Below are 19,545 nucleotides of genomic sequence, written 5' to 3'. Positions count from 1 at the left end.
CGAGGAGGGGGTTTGCTATAGAACAAAATTTGAAAAGCGAGAAATAACCGAAATAATATTCAATAAAAAAATAAAAAAGGCCAGAAGCAGATATTTGGATCCCCCAAAAATATTTCAGCAATTATTACTTGGGAGCAGAGAAAGAAAAGGCTTACGGCAGTTGGAACTAAAGGAAACTACACTTGGTTGTATTTTCGCCTCGTCCTTGGACGTCAAAAAACAGGTCTGGTTAAAAGTGAGGGGCAAGGATATTCTAGCTCAGCTTCTTCTCTCTTATTTTATTTTATTTATTTTATTTTTTTGGACACGTGGGGAGGATATTGCTAAATCCCCTGAGCGCTCTCACGATGGAGCAGGCGAAAAAGGGGGGGATCAAAAATCAAAACCTTACACTAAAGCAGATCTTTCTCTGGGTGGATGGAGGGGGTGTTTGCCAGGGATCGAAACGCCCCCCGCTAACCTATAAACTCAAAAGTCTCCCAGCCGTGCACCACCACAAGACAGAGAAATGAATAACATGAATATTACAGGCGACATATTCCGACGGCTGGCTGAGGCGGGGGACCATCCAATTGCACTGGTGGGCATCGTAAAACAGAGCTTAAAATAAACCTGAGCTACAGTAAGTGGGAAGTGGTGTCTGTGGTATAGTGGGGGCCATAAGGGCCCCCCCAAAAGATTTAGGGATAAGGTGCAGCTGTAGAAGTATAGGCTAGGCGCAGAGGTCAGCAAACGTTTTCAGCAGGGGGCCGGTGCACTGTCCCTCAGACCTTGTGGGGGGCCAGACTATATTTTTTGGGGGGAAATGAACGTATTCCTATGCCCCACAAATAACCCAGAGATCCATTTTAAATAAAAGCACACATTCTGCTCATGTAAAAACACCAGGCAGGCCCCACAAATAACCCAGAGATGCATTTTAAATAAAAGGACACATTCTACTCATGTAAAAACATGCTGATTCCCGGACTGTCCGCGGGCCAGATTTAGAAGGCGATTGGGCTGGATCCGGCCCCCGGGTCTTAGTTTGCCTACCCATGGGCTAGGGCAACAGAGACGGGGCCAGTTTTGAAGGCAATGGAATAAAAAATATTACTACCATCCCTAGCAGATGAATTGAAACCATAGAGTGCAACTCAGTTCTGCCTGTTCATATCAAATTGTCTACTCCTGAGTAGAATTCAGCTGGCTATGCTCTAAAATCATTTTTTTCCAGCTGCCCAGCAGGAAGAGTTGTCTAGATAGACCTATTGAAATTAATAGACCCAACTCATCTGTGTATGGTAATTTCAATAGGTCTGCTGAAAATAAAACTTGGTTGGATTCAAACTAGATAGATGTAGGTAGGTAGGTAGGTAGGTAGGTAGGTAGGTAGGTAGGTAGGTAGATAGATGATTGATTGATAGATAAGTTATAGATAGATGATAGATAGATGTTAGATAGACAGACAGACAGATAGATGATAGATATAAAAATAGGGGGGAAAGAGAGATGAAAGAAGCTTATATAAAAACGCCAAAACGGGGCCACCTTTGTCCAAACGTCTCTTAGCACCTTTAACTCTTATCCAGAAAACCTTTAAGCGTATTCCGCAGTCCTGATCCCAACCCATAAATGAAGCTTATGCAGACAGCAATTGTCCTTGCTCCCTCACACCGGCATAAGATCCCAACAGCTGGATCTGGCCCAAGGAAGGCCCACCCAGTCCAGTCCACTCCAAGCAGGACCCGAGTTCAGGAGAAGCAACTCTCCCCATTTGTGATTCCCTAGCACTCAGAAGCATTGACTGCTTCTAACAACGGAGGTCGAAGACCTCTGGCTACTGTTTCTGTATCCGCCGCACACACACACCCCTTCTAAAATAAACTTCAGGGAAATCCCCACCACAAATTTCACCCCTGTCCGTGCTGTCAAAATTTAGAGCCAAGCTCTTCAAGGACAGGGGATACACCCTGTAAAGAATATAGGATATGTTCCTGCGTAGATCTGCTAGAGGGAGCGTCTCCACCCCCATCGTCCAGCCTGGACACGGAGGTCCAGCTTCTAGGGCCTCCTGGTGGTTCCTTCCGTGTGAGAACGTAGGTTACAGGGAACCAGGCAGAGGGCCTTCTCGGTGGTGGCACCTGCCCTGTGGAACGCCCTCCCATCAGATGTCAAGGAAATAAGCAACTACCTGACTTTTAGAAGACATCTGAAGACAGCCCTGTTTGGGGAAGTTTTTAACGTTTGATCTTTTATCATGTTTTTAATATTCTGCTGGGAACTGCCCAGAGTGGCTGGGGAAACCCAGCCAGATGGGCAGGGTATAAATAGATTATTATTATTATTATTATTATTATTATTATTATTATTATTATTATTATTATAGTGCAACACATCAGCTACAAGCAAGTATTTGAAGACACTCAAACTCAGGACGCAAGGGAGAAACGTACTAAGAGGAAGGCACACTTGGCAAACCCTCACCGCGATCAACTCCCGCCCGGAAACCAATGTCCCCACTGTGGAAGGACGTGCGGATCCAGAATTGGCCTCCACAGTCACTTATGGACTCATTGTTAAAACCGTGTTTATGGAAGACAATCTTACTCGGCTATGAGGGATCGCCAAAGAAGAAGACAAGCAAATATACAATATTTGTGTGCATGCCTATAAAAGTATGCATTGGTGTATGGTCTGTTCCTACCTAGTCAATTCTGGTGTGATTTTTCTTGCATGGTATATATATATATATATATTTGCAAATATCTGAAGTACTGTCCTATGGACTCTCTTAAAGTGCTGAGGTCAGCGGAGGGAGCGCTCTTGGTAGTTCCTCCACCATCAGAAGTTTTTTTGGGGGGGCAGCAGCCCAGGAGAGGAGAGGTCCTTCTCTGTGGTAGCCCCTAAGCTGTGGGACTCCCTCCTCACAAAGGTGTGCCTCGCGCCTTCATTCTACAGCTTCCTGAAGACACATCTCTTTATCCCAGCCTTTGAGGGTCTTATTTCCGTGATTGCAAGTTGTTTTAAAGTTTTTTAACATTGTAACTTGCCCTGGAACCTCAGCGTGGAAGGAAGGAAGGAAGGAAGGAAGGAAGGAAGGAAGGAAGGGAGGGAGGGAGGGAGGGAGGGAGGGAGGGAGGGAGGGAGGGAGGGAGGGAGGGAGCTGTAGACCAGGGGTCAGCAAACTTTCTCAGCAGGTGGCCGGTCCTCTGCCCCTCAGACCTTGTTGGGCCAGACTATTTTTTTTTGGGGGGGGGGAATGAACGAATTCCTATGCCCCACCAAAAACCCAGAGATGCATTTTAAATAAAAGCACATATTCTACTCATGTAAAAACACCAGGCAGGCCCCACAAACAACCCAGAGATGCATTTTAAATAAAAGGACACGTTCTACTCATGTAAAAACATGTTGATTCCCGGACTGTCCGCGGGCCGGATTTAGAAGGCGATTGGGTTGGATCCAGCCCCCGGGCCTTAGTTTGCCTACCCATGCTGTAGACACATTTTTACATCATTTTGTATCACATGCAAACAGGCTTGCAGCTTTTATGCCAGCCTTTCTATGAGAGACCACCAGAATGAAACGATACACGACAAAAAAAGTTTGTGTATGTGTCGGCATACATACGGTATACAAAATAGTGTATTACCCCTTAGAGATTTCCAACCTACTCAGCAGATTAAAAATGCTACACACACACACATTCAGTGTATGGAATGTGTGCAATATCTATGACATATATATTTTTTGTGCACATGGGCGTTCCATATATGCGCTACATATGGCGTATTTCCGCGAAACGTGTTGGGCAACTGGATGTATCCACGCTGGTGAGCTATACGAATAGTTTTATGTACACATCACGACAACGGCAACAAAAGCTACGACATGGTTTGCATTTCCCGCGGCGCCAACCTGAGCTGTGCATACCTATAGACTTAGCCAACTATGCACCCAACCTTTAGAAACTGGGGTGCCCCCGTACGACCCACTGCTTTCAAAATGCACAGAAACCATAGGCATTTTGAAATATATCTATTAAGATGCACGTGGCGCGGATATAACTGAACCAAGGTGGAACAAACATGGGTGGGAAACTGACAGGAATGGGCTGGGTTTTTGTTTTTTTGCAAGCGGACCCAATCGTTTGGCCTATGGAGCTTTCTTCAAGTAGGTTGAACTTGAAATAAAGCTTTTTAAAGGTTCTTTTTTTTTGGGGGGGGGGTTGCAATCCTGGGGAAAAGTCTCATCTTTATTCCGCAAAGCAGCATGAAGCTTCTCCTTCATTTCGAATTCAGCACGGAGACGGCATCTGGATGCCAAATGAATAACCTGTGGGGAAAGGAATTGTGCTCCCCAGAGAGAGTGGGGGGGGGGCAAACACACACACACAAAAACTCGTCAGAGAAATTGGACCTTGTTTGCATCTGCCGTTTATTAACCGCGCGGCCTATCCACCTCGGAGAGGCACTAAGAGGATTTAACGGTTTGGAAAAGGGGGGGACAGGCCAAGGAAACGTTTGAAGGGATTTTGAGACGAGAACTTATTCTTTCTTTTTAAAGGTGCATAACCCTATCCCAAAAAGCACAAGGTTAAGAAAAAAGAGGGTGAGGAGAAGGGAGGCAGAGGGAGAGACCTTCTGTGGGGGGGTGGGAGGAAATCCAGTTCTGCCTGAGTCTGTTTTATTATGGGAAGATTTGTGTACAAGGCTGGGGGTGAATGCATTCCTGCAGGAGATTCTGGGATGGAAAAGGCGGTAACACGGACTGTCCCCGGAGGAGGGGAAGCGAGAATCCGCAAAAGAACAATTTATTTATTTGTTGAAGGATACATCCACGAGAACGGCAGAACTGTGTCCAGATAGCCAAGACGTGAGAAAGAGGAGATATCTCAAAAGCACGCAGACAAAAAAAACCAACCAGTGGAGGGAACCTGGAAGTGGGGGAAGCATCCATATTTGAAAGTCATTGGGGGAAAGTTTGGGAGTTGTTGTGGCCCTCACTTCAGGCCACTCCAAATAACAAATCTGAGCTGCGTCACCAATGCCTTCACCCTCCTCCTACACCACATGGACCAAGATCTTCAACCTACGGGGTTGTGCCAGGCGGTACCTTGTGACGGCGCGGACAACCGTTCAACGAATGCGGCAGACCAGCTTGCCCTGCCGATGAGGGAAGGGGACCTTGCCATACGTCCGGGGGGGGGGGGGGGAGGTATCACCAAGCCATAGAGAGATTGCAGGCACCTCATGGAAGAGGCTTTGGAGAACATGAAGATGTCTCTGCCTCAAAGCTCGTCGGGATATCGGATTCAGATTTCGGCCATGCCCATTAAGGCAGTGGAGAACATTCAAGAAGCCTGGCCCCCTCGTAGCCCAGCTCTCTGCCCTCCCAGCGGCCACTCACATGCCCCAAGTTGGACCCAGAGCGACAGCAGGTCTCGCCGCTGGCAACCAGCATTTGGGGCAGTCAGGTTGGACTTTGGTCCAAGGAGGAGCCGTTGAAAGATGCCCTTACACACTTCGTTTTCAAGCAGTCCCAAATGTGCAAGGCCATTAGTTTGGGAAGAGGAAGGAGAGCAGGTGAGCTGGGTCTCACCTGTGTGGATCTTCGTGGGCTGGCCTGAAGGCCTCAAGTCCGAACTGACCCAGAGAAAAGCACAAAGGGATGTTGTCCCTCCTAGGGCTGTGGCTTGGTGACTGAGCACCAGCTTTGCAAGCAAAAGGTCCCTGGTTCGATCCCTCGTGGTGTAGAATCACAGGATTGTAGAGCTGGGGGGGGGACCCAAGAGTCATCTAGTCCAACCTCCTGCAATGCAGGAATCACAACCTGGCAGGTAGGGATGGAAATGCTTCCTTCCTGAAACCCTGGAGAGCCCTTGCCGTACTGAATCGGTTGGAGGCAGTAATAAATAAATAAAAAATAAATAAATATAAAATTGGAATTAACTAATAATAATAATAATACCCCACCCATCTGGCTGGGTTTCCCCAGCCCCTCTGAGCAGCTTCCATCAAAAGATTAAAAATACATTAAAACATCAGTCATTAAAAACTTCCCTAAACAGGGCTGCCTTCAGATGTCTTCTAAATGTCAGATAGCTGTTTATTTCCTTGACATCTGATGAGAGGCCGTTCCACAGGGCGGGCGCCACCACCGAAAAGGCCCTCTGCCTGGTTCCCTGTAACCTTGCTTCTTGCAGGGAAGGAAGACCCTTGGAGCTGGACATCAGCGTTCGGGCAGATCAATGGGGGTGGAGACGCTCCTTCAGGTATACTGGGCTGAGGCCGTTTAGGGCTTTCAAGGTTAGCACCAACCCTTTGAATTGTGCTCGGAAACTGGGAGCCAATGTAGGTCTTTCAGGACCGGTGCTATGTGGTCTCGGCGGCCGCTCCCAGTCACGCAGCCTTCCCACGTTCCTATTTAGGACGTCTAAATGAGGAATTTTAGCTGGACACAATGGGGTCAGCCCCCAAACCAGCTCCTCAGGCCCACGTTTCCCAGGTCAGGCTGAACATCTGTCTATAAACATCTGCATTCTGGTTCCAACCACGAACAGCCCTGGAAAGCCCACAAGCCAGTCGCTATGCAGAAAGCTTCCCATCTCCCTCTCAAGAAGAGCAGCTTCAGGTAGATCCCATCAAGGATACAGATCATGAAATTGCCCGCAGGAAAACCCAGCGAGTCTCATCCACATGGCCAAGCTGTTGCACCATCCCAAACCCAGGAGAGGCAAATGTCCCCCCCCCCCTCTGCTGCTCCTCAAGAACTTCTTTGTGGACAAGCGTGGAGTCGACGACCACATGTTTACAACCAGAGGCGACTGGCAGTCACGCCAAAGGTTTTTTTATATAAAGAAAATATATATATATAATAATGATGATAATAAAAATTGGAGGAAAGAAAACACTTGTGTGGCTAAATACAGGCCAGGGGGGCAAAGGAAGATGAAATAATGGGATGTACCTGGGTTGACAATCGAGAGAGAAAATAGCCGGCCATTTACCCGTCTCTCTCACTCTATCTCTCTCCCCCCCCCCTTCCACAGAGATTGATATATATAAATGTGGGGGCCTTTTTCAGGAATTACATTTGTCGGCAGGAAAACTGTCATTCCGGAATTACTCCAAAACTGCCCATTACACCGTTGCAGGTAGGATGTAGCCGAGAAACAAATCTTTGCCTCTGTTACATTGGAAATGATTTATCCAATCATGCCGGCACGAAGAACTGGAATTTGCTCGGGCTTCTGGCGGAATCGTCACCCCCTTCTCAGAACAGGGCTGTTTTTAAAAAAACTTTTCTCTTTCACACATATCCACACACACGCGGACACACACACCGCAAAAGCAATGATTTTATCAACGCACTTTTTTAAAAAAACACACATGATGATTGATATGTGTGTGTGTGTGACTCCGCCAAAGTTTTTTTGACCCTCTGGTGGTGATGATACAATGGATCCACCTCAGAATATCAGCTTAATGGAGAATTAGGCTCCAAGCACCAAGGAAGTATTACGTCCTAATCATTAGATGGAAAGATTAAAATAAAGAGTTTCGAGAGGTGAGGGGAAGAAGACAAGCGAAAGGCAGGAACTCCTGGTGAAATCCTACAAAAATATTGGGACTGTAAATCCACACGCCCTTTTGGGTGCCTTTCTGATGGCAAAGCCATCTAAGAAAAGAAAACCAATTGTGGCGCCCTGTGATATAAAGCATGAGATTCACTGCCTGCCGCCGGTCAACTTTTGTAGTTCCAGTGAGGCGATTCCCGCCCTCCTCCCACCTCAGTACCCCCCCACCAACCAACAATTCCACTATGTTTGTGGCACTGATGTATTCTCCGTGAGGCACACAAAAACCAATATGGAAACTAGTCTCTTTCCAAGTTCCGGAATATAAACATGGCGGCCGTCTTCGGAGACGGGTCTAGGAGATGCTCGGCCTTCGATTCCGTCTCAGCTTTGTTTTGGGGGGTTTGGGGGGGTGGAAACACCATGCCCTACACACACACACAGAGAGAGAGACACAACCACACCCCTTCATTCAAACCCAGAAAAGTGCCTCCGTCCCAGCCCATGTACCTAACCCGTCCCTCCCGCTGTGATTTCAATCAACAGCCGACACAGAGACATATTTAATAAACATCTCCCCACGTTCTTCAGACCCACAGCAACCACATAAAACACGACGGCAGGTCGAAGATATCAAGGATGCCTGCGGGTGATCTAAAATTGCGTTCGGAAGGGGAGACTGCTTCCCGCGTCTCAATTTACAATTGATTTTTAATTTAGACGCAATTATCAAGGAGGGCATCCCTCTCTCTCTCATTTTTTTACCGGGTGAGTCACATGTGCCCTGGGATGGAAATGTTGGCTTCCAGATGGCAGGGATAAAATGGGGAGGATGGGATGAGCAAAGAGATATAGATAAGCACACATATAAGCATGCAAGGTTTATTGTTTTGAATTCCCCATCTCACAAAGAGAGGGATAAGATGCCATCCGATGGCATCCATTACATGCATTCAGATTCCTCATTTTTTTTATTGTGAGACAACTGCTGGTGTGTGATGGATAGATCTCCCAGACCAGAATTACCAACTTTGTGTGTGCATATATTTTGCCAATCTGTGCTGGGTCAGTACTGAGAAAACTGGGTCTTCTTCCCTCATGTTCCATGGATTTTATTTTTTTTAAGTCCTTGAAATCTTTCAGTAGTGAGAATCACTGTCCTAAAAAGGAAATATGGGCTAACCGGTGTTATTCGAAGGCAGAGGGTGACCTTTTATTGCTCCACGTTGCAGGCCAATGCCACATTGTCCTCGGGTGGATCCCACACCCCTTGGGATCCGCTCTTCCCATGTGGGGCCAGCTGCCCAGGCAATGGACCCTTTCAGGCCACTGGACTTTAGGCCACAGCAGACCCATTCCCTCATCTCACGCCCTATAAGATTCGCAGCATTGTTGGCCGGATCTTGTGACAGTCAATGTCAAGAATCACACCTGTTTTGTCTCTCCCCCACTGCCACCTCAAAGAAGTAATAATTGAGGAAGGGGGTGTTTGCAGGGGTTTTGGCTAGCAGAGGAGAAGACAGTAAAAAAAAAAACCACAGAGGAACCTTGGGATTTCCTGTGCAAACGCCACTGATCTGAAACCAAACTGAGCAACTGTGCAAGATGCAAATTCATACCAAAAGTAGCAGAAACAGAAGAGAGGGGGGACTACAACAGTTTAGGACATGGGTATGCAAACTAAGGCCCGGGGGCCAGATCCGGCCCAATTGCCTTCTAAATCCGGCCCACCGACGGTCCGGGAATCAGCATGTTTTTACATGAGTAGAATGTGTCCTTTTTATTTAAAATGCATCTCTGGGTTATTTGTGGGGCCTGCCTGGTGTTTTCACGTGAGTAGAATGTGTGTTTTTATTTAAAATGCATCTCTGGGATGTTTGTGGGGCATAGGAATTTGTTCATTATTATTTTCTCAAAATATAGTTCGGCCCCCCACAAGGTCTGAGGGGCAGTGGACCGGCCCCCTGCTGAAGAAGTTTGCTGACCCCTGGTAGGACAAGTTCACACTAGGTATGACCACTGCTGGTTTCAGGTGGCTAAAATCCACTGGCTTCCTTCCATTCCTCATTTCCATATTCCTGCTTTTTTAAAAAAAGGTTTAGATCCAGAACACACATACACTAACCCGCAGGTATTACTGCTGCCGTGCTAAACATTAATTTGTTCGTGACAGGGAAAGACGACAAATTAGGATAGTGGCCCAAATAAGTCTCCGTTTCTTAAAAGCTACGGATTGTATTCGACGCTAAGTCATAACTCAGAGAGCAAATCCATGGAAATCAAGGGAGCTGGTTGTCTTAGAGGTCCGTTCAGTTCAATGAGTCTACTCCGAGTAGGATTTGGGTCGGACAGAGCCCTGCATCGTGGGCCTTAGGAGAGAGGCAATCTCAAGGTTGATAAGGACACAACGGTTCTTGTTAAGCCAAGGAATCATCATAGCGATTGGACAGGAAATCATACAGGAAATCATACATGCAAATATCACACACACACACACACACACACAACCACTGCCGCCCCAAAGGATTTTCAGCTTTGCGGCAAGAAATCTTAACACCACACGAAAACAGACGGTGTATCTATTGTGGTCTGAAGGAAGGACTACTGGTCCTTGTTTGGATCAATCCCGCACATATATATTAATGACAAAGAGTTGAAGAAAAGGGAAGATGTGGAGCCCATTGCAGAAATGAAAATCACCCAGGGAAATACAATCCCTGTGAAAGTTGGAGGTTGCGACCCCCAAAACCAGAGTCACCCCAAAATGCTAGGTGAGCAATGGAAGAAGAGCGTAGAAACAGGGTATTGTCTCGATGGGGCTTGAAACAGCCTGGCACCTCCTGGTTGTGGGAGAAGGAGACCCCACAGATGCCTGCTGGGTTATGGGAAGCCCCGGATGTGTTTCGTACCAGACCCGACCCAGCCGGTCAGTAATTCAGGAAGCCGGATTTAGGGAGGCCGAGTCGGCCTGGCGAACCCGCTACAGAGGTCCTCATTGAAAAGAGGTCACGAATTCTCCTCAAATTTTAAAACATTTCATCTCCAGAATGAAGACCCTCATTCATAATGGCAGGAAACGGGCTAGGGGGTGGGGGACACGGGGAGAGGGAGGGGGGAGAGAGAGAGTCATTTTGCTATTAAAGGTTCCCCTTGGAGCTTTCTCAAAGCGAGAGTGGGGACCGGAGGGGGGGGATTCTTTTCCACAGAGATGTGGGTATATATGGATAAAAACGGGGTGCGTGGGTGATTTTCTCTGAAAGCTGGGCACTGGGCAAATATTTTTATTCTGCGTTTCGCCACGTTTTCCCCAGGTTTCTGCACAAACCGGAAAGGTTCGTTTTTTTGCATTTGCAAACAGATTTATTCTGTTTTGTTTGCTGCCCATTCAGCAAGGAGCTGAGTGGGCCCTGCAACAATGCCCATCTTTGCTGGTGCCTTCGAGCAAAGGAACGGGAAGAAGCGTCAAGGCCTCCAAGCAGAGAAGGTGCCCCCGGACTCTCAAAATTTTGCACCCACAAATAATTCAATACCATTCTGGGCAAAAACGGCCGAAGCTTTCTATTTAGAAAAATTAGTAGAGTTCAGTGGAGCAAACTCCAGTAACTGGCCTATTTAACACACCTGGGGAAGTGGTGTGTGTGTGTGTGTGTGTGTGTGCCACATCTTGTCTAAAAGTGCATAAGGAAAGAGGGTTGCCCAGGATTTTTAAGCTTTAAATTGGGGGGGGGGGAGGATACGAACACCGCCAACATTTCAAAGCTGCGCATGAAAAAAAGTTCAGAGTGATAAGAAACAATAAGAAGCAACTCACGTTTTCTCACAGCTCTTTCTCCTTTAATTTCAGGAGGATTTCAAAACAAAAGGAGGAGTGGGGTTTTTTTTGCTATCTTTTAAATAAAAATAAAAAATTATCTGCAACATTTAAGGAAGAGGCTGTGGGGTTTGGGGGAGGAGGTGGAAGGGGGGACCCTGTCGGTCACGATGCGCCATCAGAATTTTGGATGTGGTCCAAACAGCCTGTTCTCAACTGCTTGAGACTTCAGAAAGCTGTTACGAGCTCTCGAGAAGAGAGGAGGAACCGTCCATTTCTGGAACCGCACACTTACAGTGGACAGAGAAAGAGGCGTTTTTATTTTCCTCGAAAGAGCCGCACGGCCCTCTCTCTCCCAGCTGATTGCTCTAATTAATGTTCACATCGTAAGATCTGGAAGGTGGGGGGGTGCCCTTCCATTTTGGGGGTACCAAAAATGGGTGCAGCACACCAAGATTGACCCAGAAACCAAATCCAAAAGGCGGCCGGGACGTACCTGAAGTTCACGACCAAGGCTGTAGGTCGTGGACTCCCTTGCCCAATAAATCTTTAGAAAGCAGCCAAAGGATGGATGGAGGGGGGAAGCTAACCTACTTCGCCACCATATAAGAGAAAACCTTATGAAGCCAAGATCAGCTTCGCTAACCTTTCAGCGCTCCATAGAGAGAGTCGCCCAGCTTTCGAAGCAACTTAAAAGTATCCCCATGAAGTCTGTGGCCGCAAGCCAGTTTGGAAATGGGTGTTGCTTACTTTATTTTTATTTTATTTTATTTATAAAAAAAACCCTTTTATTTCCCTTCCAAGATTCTTCAAGGAGTAGTCCTTGTGCAAGATATAGTTTGTCCAGCAAAACTAGAGGTTGGGGGGGGGGGAACACAAGGAAACAGGTAAAGAACTGTCTCCTCTCCAGTGTGTGTGTGTGTGTGTGTGTGTGTGTGTGTAAGAGAGAGAGAGAGAGAGAGAGAGAGAGAGAGAGAGAGAGAGAGAGAGAGAGAGAACTGGTGTTTTAATTTGACAAGATGCAACCCTGTAAGTGACGCGTAATTGATTTTACAGTCTGCAGTTCTGCTGAAAACTGTTATCATTTTGTTCCTCTTCGCTGCCCAGAATTACAACTTCCTAGAATTGACTTCTGGAAGAATGATTCCCCCCCCCCTTCAAAAAACACACACACACACACACACACACACACACACACACACACACACCCCGCCACCACTCTTTGGTGGTTCAGATTCCAAACGTAAAACAGCTGTTAAGAAAAAATATATTTCTCTAACCCCACCACAGCCGCCTCAATTGTTTTTTATATCTGGCTTGGAAGGGGGGGAGGCAACACAGATCACAGCGAAACTTCTCAAATTTAAGCCTTGAAAAAAACGGGAAAACAGATAGATGGAAATATTCAAACAGCCCTGCTATGTAGGTACATGCACTCCGAACCTCAGCCTCAAGACAAACAAGGCAAAGTAAGCCCAGCCATGTACCCAAAAGTTTGACAAATAAGTGGCATATCGGTTATCCTAAAGAGGCCAACAATATCATCATTCATAGAGAGACAGATCAGCAATAAGCCCCATTGAGTTCAATAGGGCATTCTCACAGGAAACTGGGAGGGGGGGGGACCACTTTCCACTTAGCAAAGAATTAATTGCAGAGGGTTGTATCCAACTAAGTTCTGCTCCTTTGAAATTACTGAACTGCAGTTAGTTGCATCCATTAAGTTCAATGGGTATGTTCTGAGCAGGACCTCACAATGGGTGCAAACCCAGAACTTGTGTCTACTCTGAACATGAGTTTGTCTCAACAACCTAGATGCAATTCAGTACACAGGAGCGCGGTGGGAGTTTAAAAAGAAGGGCATCTCACACAGAGATATAGCAACCCTCTTTCTGCTGGGAAGTTTTGCTTTCGAGACCTTCGTCTGATTTCTATGGAATTATGTACCACACAGAGAGAGAGAGAGACACACTTGTGAGTCAAACTTCCTCCAGGCCGTTTGTGAAAACCCTGATTTTCCTGGCTATGACTTTGAACAACAGACAGACAGGATAATAATAATAATAAATCCACACTTTTAAAAACCTTTCCTCCTTCCTACAGTGACATCATTGGCAAGACTGGGCTTCCTTTTACATAATCATAATTTTGGGGCAAAGAAAGGCTCATTTGAGAAGATAAAAGATTCCCCGATTATCAGCCTGTGAAATTTATCCCCCCCCTTCTAAACAGAAGTTTCCCCATTCCTCCCAAATCTTCCAACCCAAAAATATATGGACAAAAAATAATAATAATGCACGGACTATAACAGCGCCTTGTGTACATCATCCCTTTTGGGCTACAGCCGCCGCTACCCCAAAACATGCACACCCAAAAGCGAACAGGGCAACACTCCCTGAGGTCTAAAACATGCAATAAGACCGGGGGGGGGGTCCCTCCTCCTGGCTCCCCTCCATCCTACCTGGGATTGCTTTTGTTCCAGTACACCGCATAGCGATCTGAGATAATTTTGCTGCTGTCGTCCGTCCACACGCAAACCCCAACCAGGGTCACCAGCAACGCAGCTACCTCCAAACTCGGCATCGTACCCCACTTCTCCTCCACTTTCTTCCTCCTCTTCTCCCTTTCTTTCTTTTGTTCCCCGAAAAGCTGTGGGCTTTTTTCTCTGTGTGTTTGTGTGTTTAGGAAAAAAGCAACCAGGTCATTGCACTTTGCACGCGCGCTTTCTGACGGATAGCTCTTTCGGTGTGCGAGTGAGTGCCTTTTTCGGGGATGTTAGGTCTCCCCTGGACAGTCCAGACTTTTTCCTGTGTCTTTCCTCCTCCTCCTTTCACTTCTCTTTATCTCTCTCTCTCTCTGCAAACTATCACACGCACATCCCTAATTCATTCCATGGTGGAGAATCCCAATAGCTCTGGCTGGCAGAATGGTCCTTCCTTTCTCGTGAAAGGTGGCGGGTGTAGTCAAGCGTCCTGGTAGCCAAAATATACTGCAAATCAGCGCTTTGCAAGTGCGCATTGGTAGGGGTGGTGTTGGGGGCGATCAGAATTTGCTTTTGCAACAGAAGGCTTATTAATAGATAACAAGAGATATGTGTTATCTAGGAACAGATAGGGTGTGGCGTGGGTCTTCCAGACCCCACACTCCCTAAAAAGACATCGCTGCAACTTTCGGGTCCCAGGGTCTCGGTTACTTCCAGCTCTCTCAAACTCTTCATAAAGGGAGCAGGGAGGCGAGAGGTTCCATCTCTAAGAAACTGGATAACTTGGGCTCAAAAATACTGGAGGAAGCAGACGGCGGCTGAGAGGTTACAGCAGGGAACCTCGGCATGTCGTACAACTGATCCAGAATCTCCCCACTCTTCGGGGGGGGGGGGGAATTGCTGTGGAGTCAGCAAGCAAACTTTGAGATGCTCGCTCGTCTATGGAGAGCTGCCCATCCTAGCATATCATTTGAAAAAATAAATAAAAAGGCAACCAACCGACAACTTTGCATTCAAAACAAATTCCTGGTTTCCAAAAAGAAGTTTAAAATAATAATAATACATGAAATGAAATAAAAACCTTGTCGGGGGCTTTCCTCCTGCAAATTGCCTGAAAAGATGAGATGAATTTCTTGCAGAAAGTGGGGGGGGAGGAATCGCCCCCAAAGAACGAGGACTTAAAACTTGCTCCCGGGTTTGGGTTGTTGTTTTTTCAAAGCAGAGAAAAGATGCCTTGTGATTCTTCTGCTTCTGTTTGTAATAGATGAGACCCCCGTGTTGTCTTTTCCTGAAGAAATGGAAGAAGGAAGGAAGGAAGGAAGGAAGATGTAAATAACACAAAGTTTTGCGGTGAGGTGGAGAGGGAGTGGCTCGTCCCCTTGCAAAAAGCATGAAGTGAAATCTTGCACTCTCTCTCATGAGAAAGAATGAAAAGAAAAGGGGGGAATCTTACTTTCCTTCCCCTTTTCACTCAACCACACACACCCTTTTTATTGTGCCATCTAAGCTTTCCTTGCAACTGGTAAGAAGGGGAAAAAAGGGGGGGAAGGCATTAAAATTGCAAGTTGGGGGAGGCCTTCAAACAACACCTCCCCCCTCTTCTCCCTCATCCCCCCTCCAAAAATGCAAAAAAATTCCTATACCAAATGCCTCCCCCTCCCAACACACACACACACAAAATTTGCAAGATTTCATTTTCTTTCAACATTTCAATGCATGCATTTAATCATCCTGAATAAAACATGCTTGCCCCCACCTTGAGGTTTTATTATTTTCCTGGTGGCACCAAAAACAAACAAAAAATCCCTCTGTGTATATATATATTTTAAAAAGGTTCTTTTCCCCACCTCTGTGGATTCTTTTAAGCCTTACCGCTGCACGCTCTCTCACTCACTCTCTCTCTCCCTTTCTGCTTTATTTTAATCCCCCTTTTTTGCCTTCAATGCCTTTTTTTTTCCTTTTGCAAAAAGAAAGAAAAGAGAGACCTGCCTTCCTTTCTGCCCCCCCTACTCTTGATACAGAAACATTGTTACCACTTGGCCGGTCAGCCTAAAGTAACCGCCTCCCTCCCTCCTTCTCTCCCTCTCTCTCTCCCCCTTTCCCCAGCAATGTCTCTCCCCCCCCCCAAACACTCAACAGGGGCGGGGCCCCCAAGTCTCAAGGTTGGTTGGCCGGTGATGCTCAGCCACACCCCCACCAATGCCATGTGGGTTTCCTTTTTCCTGGAGATCTTTTTTTTTTAAAGTCAATTTCAGCTCTCTTGAGGAGAGAGAGAGAGAGAGGAAGGAGAATGAGGAGGGGGGGGGGAAACGGCCCAGAAGGAAGGAGCGTGGAAATAGGGGGGGGGGCATTTTTTTAAAAAAAAATCTTTGCAAGAAGTCAATGCAGCAGCTGGAAAGAGATTTTTCCCTTTCAGGTGCAACCCAGGAATCCAAAGCTTTCTTTAAAGTGGTGATCTCTCCAAAAATAAGACTGGCTGCTAATGGGTGGTGGAGAAAAAGGGGGTTGCTTGTTTTATAAGGGGGGGTGTCTTCATTCCTTTGTCTTCAACTTGCTTGCAGATAATGATGATTGACTTCCAGCCAGCCAGCTTTCCCTACTCAGAGTAGACACAGTGGAAACCAATGGACCTGTTCAAGTTGAGGCCTTCAGTGGCTGCGAGCCCACTGTTGCTGTTGCTGTCGACGCTTGTTTACTTATTTATTTATTATTGCCACTGGTTAATTAACCGCCTTCCGGGGCGGTTCGCAAAGCAAGATAATTTTTAAAAATCGGCTAAGAACAACAAAGCCCGCAAATAAATTTTAAAAAACGAGGCCAAAACGGTAACGAGAGGACACGAACAGTAAAGGCCAGTTTGCAATTTGCGGATTTGCAATTTATAAAATGGGAGATCAACTGGGGCTTGTTTTTCCAGTGAACGTGCAACAGATTTGCACAGCAGACTCAACACTTACTTTTGCAGTGCAAATCCATTGCACGTCTACTCAGAAGTAAGCCCAGCTGCACTTATTCCTTGGGAAGTGGCTTTTCTCAAAAACCACTTTCTGTTTTATATTTTTAACCCCTCTTTGATTAAAATTACCACAAAGCTTTGTGCACACAAAAAAAGACAACAGCTTTAGCTGGGCAGGGGCTGGTGAGATATTCTCACCGTCTCCTGGGAATGTTAAGTAAAGATGCAGCCCTCTATTCCTCTCCTAAGGGTGTTCTAAAATCCCTCGGAGCGTGGCTCTTCCTCACAACAGCCCTGTGAGGCAGCTCACATCATTGTCCCCATAATGCAGATGGGAAGGCTGAGGACGGTAAAGAGACTAGGTTGGCCGAAACTGGAAGGAGTGGATTCTTATGGGTTTTCCAGTGAAATTAGACTCAAAAGTAGACCCACTGGGATGAATGGATCTTGGTTAATCATGTTCTTTAACTCCAGTGAGTAGACCTAACACTGGACTAACCCGTAGCCTTTCAGCTCCTAGCTGCCTGCCACCCCCACCCCCCAAGAAACCCTGCCCACCCACATCCTAGTGTGTTAAATTAAAGAATTAAAACAAATTTCCTTTAAAAAAATCTTTATTATTTAAAAACAAAGGAAACAGACTGAAACACAACAATCAATCAATTAAATTAAAACAAATTTCCATGCAATGCTTTGCCCAAGGGTATATTTGCACAACCTCCCCTAAAGGTAGGCTGGGTTTAAAAAAACAAAAAACCTTTCCTTCTGCACTTGTGTTTCCCAGCAACTGGTATTTGAAGGTCTAACACTGGAAGGGGGAAATAGACATTGTGGCTAGTAGCCTCCACAAAGTTTTCTTTCTTTAAAAATAATTCTTATTTGGCAATTAGAATACAAAATTATATTTAAAATTTTAATTACATATCCATATAAAGAGATTCCCTGAACCTCTGGACTCCAACCACCCCACCCTACCCCTTCCCTGGAGTCCCGTTTTGATAATTTAAAACTGCATCTTCTCCAAACTCTAACTATTACATCAATCCATATTTTCCATGATAATTGTCACACTACAAGTGGAATCAAAATCTGGCCAATGTTTCTGCCTGCTTGCAGTGGTCTCTTAGATGACGTATGAATTTTCCCCATTCTTTTATAGTAGATTTTTGAACGTATATCTTATACCTTTCCCAATTCTCCATGAATTTTTGTTTCGAATTGCCTCGTTAATTGAACCATTTCAGCGAATTCTTGCATTTTATTCTGCCAGTCTGTTATTGTTGGAACTCCTTCCTTCCAGCCCTTAGCCACCAATATTCGAGCCGCAGCCGTTGTGTTTTGGGATATCCTTACTAACAAGATTCTTTGGGGTCAGCCATGGTGCGCCCCCTTGCCTATATCTGCAATCTCTGTTCACAGCAACCACGGAATCATAGACCCATAGAATCGTCCAGTCCAACCCACTGCAATGCCAGAATCTCAACTGCAGCTTCCCTGACAGAGGGCCATCCAAGCTCTGCTTTGAAACCGCACACAAAACAGAGTTCCAATGCTATTCCGTTGTATTATTATTATTGCTATTATTTCCTTAAACTCCTCAAGTAAACGACAAGCCACTGTACAGCATAACACACAAAACAGCAACAAAGCCCCTACCTGTAGGCTTACACAGGAAAGAAGGTGATAAGAGACCGGGAGGGGGGGGGGACACAGTCGGATTAGAGGAGCCTTGCGGAGATGGAGCAATCTTGAGACAACATTCCTTGGAGAGGTGCAACATGAAAATATCTGGAGGCAAGGAGTTCCAAAGATAAGGCTCCACAACAGGAAAAGGCATCAAGCGGTGAGAAGAGTTTCACTGCTTCTATCTGCATTTTATTGGGGAAACGTTTCCAGGCTGAGGGCCACATTCCCTTCTGGACCAGCTGAGCCATGGTGGGCGGAGCCATAGGCAAAAGTGGGTGGGGCAACACATGTAAATTTCACCTTAATGCAGTAGGCTAACACAAACACACAGGGCCGGCCCTACGGCCAGGCTGGGTGGCGCAGGGCGCCATGGCGCCAGCCCGCTAGGGGGGCGCATCGCAGCTGCGCTCGCCCCCCGGCTGCTCTTCCGCGCAGCAGCGCCCTCAGCAGTAGCGCTGCGCGCTGAGCCCGCCCGCCAATCGTGCTGGGAAACGGGGCAGGGGGGCGCCGGAGGGATCCGTCGCACCACGGCGCCAGGGGTGCTTAAGATGGCCCTGCAAACACACCCTTCTCTGTATCCCACGCAGGCAGGCAAGAAACATAATGGAGCGTAAGGAGACATCCAAGCAGGGCTGGGGAGGGGTGTGGCCTGGAGAGAGTTCTGGGGGCCAGAGAGGGAAATATGGAGGGCCGCATTCCAACCCCAGGCTTCTGCCTCCTCTTTTTGGCTATGGAGCAAACACCCTCATGTATAGCTCAGTCGGCAGAGCGTGAGACTCTTAGGTACTGCTGGCGTGCTTTCAAACTGCTAGGTTGGCAGGAGCTGGGACAGAGCAACGGGAGCTCACTCCACCGCAGGGATTCAAACCACCAACCTTCCAATCGGCAAACCCAAGAGGCTCAGTGGTTTAAACCGCAGCGCCACCCGCGTCACCTGAATATTAGCCACTTGCAACCAAGTGAAGATGCCCTGGAGCCAGGATGGTGCCCAATCAGAATGAATTTCAGGAACCAAAATGAATTTACTGAGAATCTGAACCTGGGTCTCC

At 46.8% G+C, this 19,545-nt stretch overlaps 1 protein-coding gene across 3 annotated transcripts in view; it reads right to left on the bottom strand.

Annotated features, from left to right (window-relative positions):
- EFNA2 (ephrin A2) overlaps positions 1-15,902 on the bottom strand; it is a 160,022-nt gene extending 144,120 nt beyond the window's left edge. Inside the window, exons 1-2 of one of the 3 annotated variants that reach the window (XM_035120743.2) lie at positions 15,611-15,902; positions 13,834-15,142 (exon numbers count right to left, since the gene is read on the bottom strand). In XM_035120743.2, coding sequence (XP_034976634.1) covers positions 13,834-13,955 — 122 coding nt within the window. In that variant the 5' untranslated portion in view covers positions 13,956-15,142; positions 15,611-15,902. The remainder of the gene's footprint in view (positions 1-13,833; positions 15,143-15,610) is intronic. The other 2 variants (XM_060275324.1, XM_060275325.1) reach the window with 2 other exon arrangements.
- Positions 15,903-19,545: the final 3,643 nt, after the last annotated feature.

This window comes from Zootoca vivipara, chromosome 6 (assembly GCF_963506605.1).
Source record: "Zootoca vivipara chromosome 6, rZooViv1.1, whole genome shotgun sequence".
Lineage (NCBI taxonomy): Eukaryota > Metazoa > Chordata > Lepidosauria > Squamata > Lacertidae > Zootoca > Zootoca vivipara.
Note: the sequence above shows the minus strand (reverse complement) of the source record. Positions and strands in the feature narration are given on the sequence as shown.